The sequence below is a fragment of the Kogia breviceps genome, chromosome 2 (assembly GCF_026419965.1).
Source record: "Kogia breviceps isolate mKogBre1 chromosome 2, mKogBre1 haplotype 1, whole genome shotgun sequence".
Lineage (NCBI taxonomy): Eukaryota > Metazoa > Chordata > Mammalia > Artiodactyla > Physeteridae > Kogia > Kogia breviceps.
In genome coordinates, this window is record NC_081311.1 from 60,805,736 (window position 1) to 60,818,003 (window position 12,268).

At 40.4% G+C, this 12,268-nt stretch overlaps 1 protein-coding gene across 1 annotated transcript in view; it reads left to right on the top strand.

Moving 5' to 3' along the window:
• Positions 1-12,268, top strand: part of ECD (ecdysoneless cell cycle regulator) — a 28,172-nt gene that overhangs the window by 11,294 nt on the left and 4,610 nt on the right. The window contains exons 8-11 of the mRNA XM_059054205.2: positions 218-346; positions 3,936-4,021; positions 11,708-11,814; positions 11,938-12,121. Of these exons, the coding sequence (XP_058910188.1) occupies positions 218-346; positions 3,936-4,021; positions 11,708-11,814; positions 11,938-12,121 (506 nt within the window). The remainder of the gene's footprint in view (positions 1-217; positions 347-3,935; positions 4,022-11,707; positions 11,815-11,937; positions 12,122-12,268) is intronic.

Sequence of the window (12,268 nt, forward strand, 5' to 3'; positions counted from 1 at the left end):
AAGAATCTTTGTTTTGTATTATTTGCTTCCCCTTTATAATTTTTCATAATCTGTAGAGATTAAGAAACTTGGAAATTAAGTCAGATTTTTTTTTTTCCTAAAATTCAGAAAGTGTTATAAATGTCCACATACCCATGTGTCCAATCACTTAGTTCTTGAGTGTGGTTAAATGGAAAGAAATTAACCTAATAATAAAAATTCTGTCTTTTCCATCTAGGCTCATGGATTTGAGATCTTATGCTCCAAATGTAGCCCACATTTTTCTGACACCAAGAAATCTCTTGTGACTACCTCACCGCTCTGGGCTGGCTTCCTTGAAAGTCTGAAAAAGAATGATTACTTTAAGGTAGGACTTGCAATGCATTTTTTAAATTGGACAATCCAGGGTAAGTCAAGCCAGTGACTTAAAGTTCTATGTCCATATTTAATGTGTGACATAATTGTAGGAACTAGAGTTGAAAGGGACCATTCTAGCTTGGTGGTAATGAGGGAGTGTCTATAAACTGTTTCCAATATTTTAGAAAAAATAATAACATCTATATAAATGATAAAAGTTATTATTTGTATCAGATGAACAACTTGCACAAATCTATAAAGCAAACATGAAGACCCCAAATAGAAAAGTTAGCAAAGACATGGATTAAAACATTTACGTGACCTAAATGGGAAGGAAATCCAAAAAAGAGGGGATATGTGTATGCTTATGGCTGATTCACTTTGCTGTACAGCAGAAACTGGCACAGCAGTGTAGAGCAACTATATTCCAAAAAAAAAAAAAAAATTGCAAAAAGACAACTACTAAATTTCTCTTAAAATATTCACTTTCACAAGTAATAAAGATAACCATATTAACATAATAATAAAGACTTTTTCACATATGTAAAAAGGATATGAATGATATTCAGTGCTGTTGAGAATATAGTGAAAATAATACACCTATACATTGCTAATAACGTCGTAATAGTTAGAACCTTAACTGGGAAGTAATTTGATAGTTTATTCCAAGAACTATAGAAAGGTTCAAACTTGGAACCTTCAATTTAAATCATCTACTTTGGGCTTCCCTGGTGGTACAGTGGCTAAGAATCCACCTGCCAATGCAGAGGACATGGGTTTGAGCCCTGGTCCGGGAGGATCCCACATGCCGCGGAGCAGCTAAGCTCAGTGTGCCACAACTACTGAGTCTCTAGATCCCATGAGCCACAGCTACCAAGCCTGCTCACCTAGAGCCCATGCTCCACAAGAGAAGCCACCGCATGAGAAACCCGCGCACATGGGGACTTCCCTGGTAGCACAGTGGTTGAGCCGCCTGCCGATGCAGGGAACGCGAGTTCGTGCCCCGGTCCGGGAAGATCCCACATGCCACGGAGTGGCTGGGCCCGTGAGCCATGGCCGCTGAGCCAGCGCGTCCGGAGCTTGTGCTCCGCAACGCGAGAGGCCACAACAGTGAGAGGCCCCCGTACCGCAAAAAAAAAAAAAAAAAAAAAAAAAAAAAGAAACCCGCGCACAGCAACAAAGACCCAATGCAACCAAAATTAATTAATTAATTAATTAATTAATTTTTAAAAAATAAAAATAAATCATCTACTTTAAGAAAACATCCAAGAAGTAGAAAAGTCCTTAAGAATATGACGATTTTAAAGACTGTGTAGTGGTATGGAAAACTGCTTATATTATAGTATATTTTTTAAAGAATATAAAATATTAAGTATGAATGCCACCATAAACATGCATGTGAAAGATAGACATGGTAGTTAAGGTGGGATTATGCTACTTTTTGGCTCGATTTGTACTTTGCTTTATAAATTAATTACTAGTTAATCAATTATTTCTTAATAATGAGTTAAATAATAGAAAATGATAGAAAACCTTCCAAATTGGAAAGAGGCCCTTAAGGGTGAAAAGGATGAGGGACCACTACATTTAACCTAGTCCCTTTTTTGAAGAAACTGGAGCCCAAACAGGTACATCAATGACAAAACAGGGACTGGGACTCAGACCTCATGATTTTTTTTTTTAATTTTTTTTTTTTTTTTTTGGAAATATCAAATTTTATTTCAAATGCAAATAACAGTGTCTTGTTAGAATAGTCCTTGAAGAAAAAGAAGTAAAGTACTGGGTATGGTAAAGTCTTTTAGCTTGACAGTAACATTCTTCCAAAGAGAATAAAAATAGTGAGGAGTATGTCATCAGGAGTGACTTTTGCAAGATCACACACAGGTCATTGTCAAAAGCCAGTCTTCACAGTAATCAGAGGACATCTCACATGGTTACACGATACAGGTAATTTATCATCTACATCAGTATGTTGCAGATGGTCTTCAGGCTTTGGGGTTCACTTTCACACAGCTCTCTGCTGCTGGCAGCATCACAAGACAGCTTTCCCTTGATTTATCTTGTGTCCATGGTACGGATATTCCAGGTCTGATGCTGTCATATGATGCTCTATAAATACTTTGTAAGTCCTCCTCATTTCTATTCTTAGACAGGAGAGAAGGAACAATGCATGCCATCAATTACTTTAGGAATTCAGACAGTTATATTTAGAACTACTGACATGGTGTAACTTTTTGCAGTGGATTCTTCTTCTGTAACTCATGAAGGTAATCCAGGTACAGGTTCTTTCTACTGAGAATAGGAGATACAGACACTTTCTTCTGTGGTGATTACATTTCAAAGGGATGGTTCTCAGGTCCTTGAGAAAGTCCCAGGTCCTTTTATGATAAAATCTTTAGTGATTCCACTAAAGAAGAAAATATGCATCCATCTGTCACTTTGCTCACATAACATCCCAAATCTAACAAAACACTTAGCATGAGAACATTCCAGCATTCATGGGAGGAGGGGGAACAAGTTAAGTCTAGGTTTGCAGAGCAGGTGCCCACTTTGCTTCTTCAACCTATGGGAGCGCTCATCTCTCCTTTTATTTTTAATTAATTTATTTTTGGTTGCTTTGGGTCTTCTTGCTGCACGCGGGCTTTCTCTGGTTGCAGTGAGCAGGGGCTACTCTTCGTTGCAGCGTTTGGTGCTTCTCATTGCGGTGGCTTCTCTTGTGCAGCACGGGCTCTTCTATAGGCCTCTTCTGGCTAACATCTGTGGGAAAACAGAAGTTGAGAGAGGTGTGGTTGGTGTTTGGAGCTGCTCTTTCTTAGGGACAGTCGCGAATGTGGAAGATTTATCTGTGAGTCTTTTTTTTTTTTTTTTTTTTCTTTTGTGGTATGCGGGCCTCACTGTTGTGGCCTCTCCCGTTGCGGAGCACAGGCTCCGGACGCGCAGGCTCATCAGCCATGGCTCGCGGGCCCAGCCGCTCCGCGGCACGTGGGATCTTCCCAGACCGGGGCACGAACCCGTGTCCCCTGCATCGGCAGGCGGATTCTCAACCACTGCGCCACCAGGGAAGCCCTATCTGTGAGTCTGAGTAGCACTTTTGATCACTGGTTGAAGATGAATCCACAGCAATGGGCAGTACAGACAGTATGTCCATGGAGCCTACAGGAAAACTTCAATCTTGTTATTCCAAAGAATTTATACAGTCTCTGTTCTTTACAAAATACATTCAGAAGCCTTGAAATTTTCTTTTTAACATAACTTCTTTTAGATAGGATTCCCTCTTCTGTTCTCTTACGATATGATCTATCTACTGCAACTAACAGAGGTCCTTCTCTTGACTCTCATCCATTATTCCAGGTATTCAGGTCAGTAAGGCTAGCACCTTACTCACCTCTTTCAGCTTCTGGTGGATGTTGACATTCGTTGGCTTCTGGCCACAGTACTCCAAACTCTGCTTCTGTCTTTACATTGCTTTCTCCTCCAGGCCTCATGATTTTTGAACAATATATTATATCGTACACTGCCTCCCTGAAAGTTGCTGGTGAGCAGGTTAGTTTAATGATACCATATATATAATGTTCTGATGGGCATTATTATTTTTTTAGGGACTGATAAAAGGTTCTGCTCAGTACCAGGAAAGGCTAGAAATGGCAAAGAACTACTTCCAACTCTCCATAAACCGGCCAGAAAGGTGAGTTTATTGCTACCCGACCAGATCGATAACTTGCCAGAAGTTAAGGAGTTACTTACTCTTGAGATAGTTACAGATGTTGGAGTTTCCATATTTAAACAGTTAATGGCCAGGCACATGACTACTGAAGGAGTGGCGGTTAGGGAGAGGAAGTGTTGTTACAGAAGTTTGCTGGCACTGGCAGCTGTCACCACCATCACTGTCATCATCATCATCATATAATGGCTAACGTTTATTGAGTACTTACAAAGCATAGGCTACTAACTTGTTTAATCCCCCTTAACGCACTATGAAATAGGTACAATTATTATTTTCCCTATTTACAGCTCAGAAGGCAAGGCCAAGAGAGATTAAATAATTTGCCAAAGGTTACACAGCTAATAAGTGACAGACCTAGGATTTGAACTCAGGCAGTCTGGTATTGAGCCATGTGCTTAATTCCTATGGGGTTCTGGGCTGTGTTTAGATTTTTTAGGTGGATCTGAAATGCAGGATGAAGCAGGTGTTCACCTTCCATATCAAATCTCATTCTAAGCTGCCATACATTTTCTGGGGGAAGAAAGAAATGAACACAGGGTTGGAAGGAAATGGCTCCCTTTTAAAATTTGATAAAGTTGAGTTTCAGTTCTGGTAATGGTGGAGTAACATATCAGAATAACCCCGTGCTAATTACCATGATAAACCCTGGACAGAATATAAAAAACAGTTATTTGAAGACAGTGGAGAACAACAAAAGCAGGCAAAAATCAGAGGGAATAGGACCATTGAAAAAAGAAAATCACATTTGTCTGACTTGTCCCTTGAGGGTACTTCTAGTCAATGTGGCTCAAGGAAATTGGAGCTCCTGCCGAAGGGCTTATTGGGCTGAGGAATCAAAGGTCAGATTTTGAATATTGGAAAAAATTCAGTTTATGTTTGCAAAATTGAATTTGAGATACTTACAGCTATTAAATAACATGAAAGAAATAACTTTGTATATGTTATGGTTAGAAAGGTCCTGAGTTGTGTGTGGGTGTGTTTTGTCATTGGGCTTTTTTTTTTTTGGTCAAACCAATCTGGTTTTGAACCCCAGTCATTTTGCCAGCATCTCAAACATCACATATTTGTGTAATAAAATGTTCTTTGAAGACTGCATGAAGCAAAGTTGATGCTGAGAGAACTCTAAGCTCAGTGTCTGTGAGGTGGTAATGACTTTACAGCAGTCTACTCTTTTGTAAGTGTCTAGGGGTGCCTTTGTCCCATTCCCATCAGTTTTATGTCAGTAATTGGAAAAGATGATGCCTTCTTAGGGTATCCTTTAAGAAAACGTAGGAAGGAAAGTAAAGGAGGTGGCCCTCATAGTTAGGAGAATCTCCCCCTATGATGATCCCTGTCTCTAGGAGACCACTCCCCTTGTTGAAAAGTGTTATCTTACAGTCTTAGGTTGAAGAGAAGTTAAGAAATGAGGAAGACTCATGTAGGAGTCTTAGGAGAGTTAGGGCTTCTCCCACAAAATAAGATAGATTGATGGTTGGGTAGTTCTTTTCAAATAAAGTTGTTTTTTTTGTTTTTTTGCGTTACGCGGGCCTCTCACTGTTGTGGCCTCTCCCGTTGCGGAGCACAGGCTCCGGACGCGCAGGCTCAGCGGCCATGGCTCACGGGCCCAGCCGCTCCGCAGCACGTGGGGTCTTCCCGGACTGGGGCACGAACCCGTGTCTCCTGCATCGGCAGGCAGACTCTCAACCACTGCGCCACCAGGGAAGCCCTAAATAAAGTTTTTTGTTGTTATAAAAGTAACATATTCATTCATTACAGCAAATACAGAAAGACGTAAGAAGGAAAAAATTTATATCATGAGTAAACCACTATTATTATTCCAATCTACTGCCTTCCAGGATTTTTTTCCCCGTAACCAGTTGAATTTTTAAACATTTTTTATACTATATAGAAATCTTGTATCCTGTTCATAATTTTTACTCGTTACAATCTTATATTTTCCATGACCTTAAAAAGTTTTGATAAGCATATTTTTAAATAACCGCACAGCATTTTAGCAAATGGACCATAATTTACTTATTGCAAATAGCTTAAATATCCATCATTTTAATGAGTGTTGCAGGAGAGGCTCCCATTCACCAAACCAGGATAGCTTCTAAACAGTTTGAAACCAAACTCACATCTCCCTCCAGACCTCTTCTTTACTTCCCAATGTTCTTTTTTGTTAGCTGAATTAATATCATAGACTGTTTCCTACTGTCTTTTAATAGTACCACCATCCTCCTTATCACCCAGACCTCCTGGCTCTCCTTGGATCCAGTCCTTAGATCCTGTTTACTCTTATCTTGTGTCTTGCATTCTTTTTCCTTACTGCCCAGCTAGCTACTCTGCTTACTTAATTCTTGAAGTATGGCTACACCTAAACTTGTTTCTCAACCTCTAGAGACTCTTCTCTTCCAATTCAACCATTAGAGCCAGGAGAATCTGCCTGAAGTATGTCTCTCATCATGTTACTCCCCTCTCCTAGAAATTATTAGAGATTGTAATAGTGAAAAATTACCAACAATCTAAGTGTCCATCAATAGTAAATAAATGAATTACAGTGTATTTACATGATGGCCTACTATCCATTAGTTATCCAGAGATTAGCTAAATATCCATAAATCTAATTCAGGATTTCTCAACCTTGACACTGTTGACACTTTGGACCAGGTAATTCTTTGCTGTGGGGGACTGTCCTGTGCATTAGTATAAGATGAAGCAACATCCCTGGCCTCTATCCAGTAAATTCCAGTAGGACTGGCTCCCTCTCCTCTCCCCACCAATTGTGACAACCAAAAATGTCACTAGACATTGCCAGATTGTCCCCAGTTGAGAACCACTGGTCTAAATGAATAGATCTCAGAAACAATGTTGAGGGAAAAAAGCAAGTTGTAAATTTGTAAAATTCGAGTGCTATGCATATAAATTGTAAAAATACACAAAATATCATGTATTATGTATAGATACAAGTTTCTATATCCACTCAATAAATACTTATTATCTCCTATGTGCCAGGCCCTATTCCAGGCACTGGGAATGCAGCAAGTGAACCCAAAGTCTTCCTGCCCTTATGGAGCTTATATACTAGTGTAGGAGAAAGACGGTAAACCATTATATGATGTTAGATGGTAATGAGTACTTTGAAGAAAAAGCAGTGTTTGGGGAGAGAGGTATAAGGGCTGCTCTTCTAGATAGGTTGGCCAAGGAGTTTTTCTTTCAGAAGAGATCTAGGGAAGTGAGGGAATGAGGCAGACAGGTATTTGAGGGAATAACATTTCAGGTAAAGAGAACAAAACAGTAAATACAACAAATAGTACACACGCACTCTCTCTGTCTCTGTCTCTATCTCTCTGTCTCTCTCACACACACACACACTCAGTGGCCCAAGAGGATTCTTGTGAGAGCAATCACCTTTGGGCAGCAGAGAAATGGATTGGAACTGGGAGTGTTGATAATCAAATGAAACTAACTTTATCATATTTTTTTGTAAGTACACGCACATATTACTAGTTTGGTTTTTATGTTAAATGTATAAATGTAATCATATAATTAGACTAGAGATAAGTATAACAATATTATAATTCTGGGTGGTAGAGATATGGGCATTTATTTTATTACCTTTTCAACTTGTCTATATTATTTAAATCTCATAAAACAAAAATTAAAAATAACAAAGAAGCCATCAGTGATCACCCACTCCTTATTTCATTGAGTCTAAACTTAGCCATTTCACGCTTGCTGTGCTGTCATCCCAGCCGATCTGTTCAGCCTCGGATTCCACCCTTAAGCCAAACTGAACCCCATTTGCTCTCTGAACATGTTCCTCGCTTCCCTGCCTCTATACAAATGCTCATTTTTCCCCTTGCATAGTTTCTCTACCCTATCTTACCTGTCAAATTCCTCTGTATTCTTTAAGGCCTAACTCAACTTCTTCCATTATCTCTTTTTGTGTGTGTGTGTGTGGTACGCGGGCCTCTCACTGTTGTGGCCTCTCCCGTTGTGGAGCACAGGCTCCAGACGCACAGGCTCAGCGGCCATGGCTCACGGGCCCAGCCGCTCCGCAGCACGTGGGATCTTCCCGGACTGGGTCACGATCCCGTGTCCCCTGCATCAGCAGGCGGACTCTCAACCACTGCGCCACCAGGGAAGCCCTCTCTTTTTTTTTTAAACTTGTCTGCCTCCACCCCAATGAATGTAATTACCTTCTCCTATGACTCTTTTTTTGTTTGTTTGTTTTTATTTTTATTTTTGGCTGTGGTGGGTCTTTGTTGCTGCGCACGGGCTTTCTCTAGTTGCGGCAAGCAGGGGTTACTCTTCATTGCGGTGCATGGGCTTCTCATTGTCGTGACTTCTCTTGTTGTGGAGCACAGGCTCTAGGCATGTGGGCTTCAGTAGTTGTAGCGTTCAAACTCAGTAGTTATTGGCATCTAGGCTCAGTAGTTGTGGTTTGCGGGCTCTAGAGCGCAGGCTCAGTAATTGTGGCGCACGGGCTTAGTTGTTCTGCAGCATGTGGGATCTTCCTGGGCCAGGGATAGAACCTGTGTCCCTTTCATTGGCTGGTGGACTCTTAACCACTGTGCCACCAGGGAGGCCCTCCTATGATTCTTTGTATTGATAGCATTTGGTATTCCTCTATGACTTTATATGTTTGTAATTTATTATGATTATTTGTGTATTTCTTTTCTCTCTCCTAGTAATTTACATATTATGGAGTAGGGATAGTTTCCTGTTACCCACATAGTTAGCAAGGTCTGCAAATGTTTATTAAATGAATGCAAGTCCATTGTATAACTTGATTTGCTCCATTATAAATAGTTCAGACAGTTCCCTGAACTTATATAACAAATCACATCACCATCACAAAATAACTCACTCATCATATAAATAATCTCTGTGTGTATTTCATTATCAGTTTATAGTAGGAGGAGCACAAAATAGTATCAGAAGACTTGATTTCAAGCCTTTGCTCTGTCCAACTAAACGACCTTGCAAAACTTATAGAAATTCACTGGGCTCCAGTTTTCTCATTTGTAAAACAGCCAATCAGTCAATCAATCAATCAATCAATTTAATAAAAGAAAAGAAAATGTATTTGAAGTGCTAGCCTAACATTTAATATATGATAGATTAACTTTTGTTTTGTTTTGTTTATTTTTTGGCTGCGTTGGGTCTTTGCTGCTGCGCGCAGGCTTTCTCTAGCTGCAGCGAGCGGGGACTACTCTTCCTTGCGGTGCATGGGCTTCTCATTGCGGTGGCTTCTTTTGTTGTGGAGCACAGGTTCTAGGTGCATGGGCTTCAGTAGTCATGGCACACGGGCTCAGTAGTCGTGGCTTGTGGACTCTAGAGCGCAGCCTCAGTAGTTGTGGCACATGGGCTTAGTTGCTCCGCGGCATGTGGGATCTTCCCAGACCAGGGATCGAACCCATGTCCCCTGCATTGGCAGGTGGATTCTTAACCACTGCGCCACCAGGGAAGCCCTGACAGATTAATTTTTGTTCATACTTTATGCATGCTAGATTAATTTTTGTTCATATTTTCTTCTGGGTTTTCTTTTCCTCGTATATATGATATATATAAATCGAAAGAGTGATACTAAATCAACAGCTTCATGATAGTGTTCCATGGAGCCTGCTGCAGATCCAAAGGGGAAGGCAGAATGGGCAGGTTTCCGAGCCTCCAGCCTCCATTTCAATCAAAGCAGTCTTTCAGGGTTTTTTTTTTTAGCTTTACTGAGGTGTAATTGACAAAATTACAAAATTATAAGATATTTAAAGTGTCATCGTAGTGACTTGATATACCTATTCATTATGGGAAGATTCCCACCACCGAGTTAATTAATAGATTCATCACCTCACATATTTATTTATTTATTATTATCATTTTTTTGGCTGCATTGGGTCTTCGTTGCTGTGCGCGGGCTTTCTCTAGTTGCGGCGAGCGGGGGCTACTCTTCCTTGCTGTGCACGGGCTTCTCATTGCAGCGGCTTCTCTTGTTGTGGAGCATGGGCTCTAGGCGCACAGGCTTCAGTAGTTGTGGCTCACAGGCTCAGTGGTTGTGGCTCGCGGGCTCTAAAGCACAGGCTCAGTAGTTGTGGCGCATGGGCTTTGTTGCTCCGTGGCATGTGGGATCTCCCCGGACCAGGGCTCAAACCCATGTCCCCTGTGCTGGCAGGTAGATTCTTAACCACTGCTCCACCAGGGAAGCCCCACATATTTATTTTTTGTGTATGTGTGTGAGAATAATTTTTTACTCTCTTAGCAGATTTCAATTATGTAATACTGTTATCAACTCTAGTAACCATGTTTTACATTAGATCCTGTGTCTGTATTTATCTTATAGCTGAAAGTTTGTGTCCTTTTACCAGCCTCTGCTTATTTCCCTCAACCCCTAGTCCCTGACAACCACTTTTTTATTCTGTTTCCATGAGTTTGACTTTTTTTTTTAGATTCCACATATAAGTGATACCATGCAGTATTTTACTTTCTCTGTCTAGCTTATTGCATTTAGCATAATGCCTTTAGGGTACATCCATGTTGTTGCAAATGGCAGGATTTCTTTCTATCTCATGGCTGAATAATATTCCATTGTGTGTATGTATATCACTATCTATGTGTCTATTTATTCCACATCTTTATCCATTTATCTGTTGATGGACACTTAAGTTGTTTCCAATCTTAGCTATTGTGAATAATGCTGCAGGGAACACGGGTGTGCAGACATCCCTTTGAGATCTTGTTTTCATTTTCTTTGGATAAATACCCAGAAGTGGGATTGCTGGGTCATATGGTAGCTGTATTTTTAATTTTTTGAGAAACCTCCATACTGTATTCCATAGTGGCTGTGTCAGTTTGCATTCCCACCAACAGTGCACAAGGGTTCCCTTTTCTCCACATTCTTTCTTTTTTTTGGCCACACCGCGTGGCATGTGGGATCTTCCCCGACCAGGGATCTTACCCGTGCCCCCTGCATTGGGAGCATGGAATCTTAACCACTGGACCACGAGGGAGTCCCCTTTTCTCCACATTCTTGCCAACACATGATCTCTCTTGTCTTTTTGATGATAGCCATTCTGACAGGTGTGAAGTGGTATCTCATTGTGGTTTTTATTTGCATTTCCCTGATGATTAACGGATGTTGAGCACCTTTTCTTGTCTTATATGGCTTCTTTGGAAAAATGTCTACTCAGTTCCTCTGCCTATTTTTAAATCAGATTGCTTGGGGTTTTTTTTGCTGTTATGAGTTATTTATATATTTTGGATATTAACCCTGTATCATATGTACGGTTAGCAAATATTTTCTCCCATTCTGTAGGTTGCCTTTTCATTTTGTTGATGATTTCTTTTCCTGTACAAAGCAGTTTTTCTTTTTTTTTGGCTGCATCACCCAGCTTATGGGATCTTAGTTCCCTGATCAGGGATTAAACCTGGGCCAGCAAAAGTGCCAGGTCCAACCACTGGACCACCAGGGAACTCCCCAGATCAGTTTTTCTTCGAGCACTTTTATATTTTAGGGTTTCTGGTGAAATTTTGAGAAAAAGGATTCTGTGTCCTAAACAAATGTTTAAAAACAAATTAAACTAGATAATCCCTTCCAACTTTAAAATACTCTGTTTTCGTGATTATTATTCTAAGCTCTCATTAAATACCCATGTCTTTGATTTTTTATAGCTCTCATGCTATGAGCCCAGGTGAAGAAATCTTAACGTTATTACAGACAATACCATTTGATATAGAAGAGCTTAAGAAAGAAGAAGCTAATCTTCCCCCAGAAGATGGTAAGTGATGGACCAGGATAGAGCAGAGAAAGAATTGAAACATTCCACTAAGTCTCAGAGGGTCCTTTCCTGAGAGTACTTGTCATGTGAGTATAGTATGGCAGTGTCATGCTTCTTTTTCAGATGACCAGTGGTTAGATCTCTCACCAGACCAGCTGGACCAGCTGCTGCAGGAAGCTGCTGGTAAAAAAGAACCAGAGCCCGTTTCCAAGGGGCAGGAGGAGAAGTATGACTTAACTCGAGTCTCGGAGAGCATGAAAGCTTTCATATCCAAAGTCTCAACCCACAAAGGAGCAGAGCTGCCTCGGTAATTTGTGTTAAAGTACAAATATCTAAATGGTTATAGCCTATATGTTGACATCATCCAGTCATTGCCAGTCCTCTCTCTCTTTTTTTCCTTTTTCTTTGTTTAAATTTTTTTTTAAATAAATGATTTTTACTGCTTTGTTTTCCT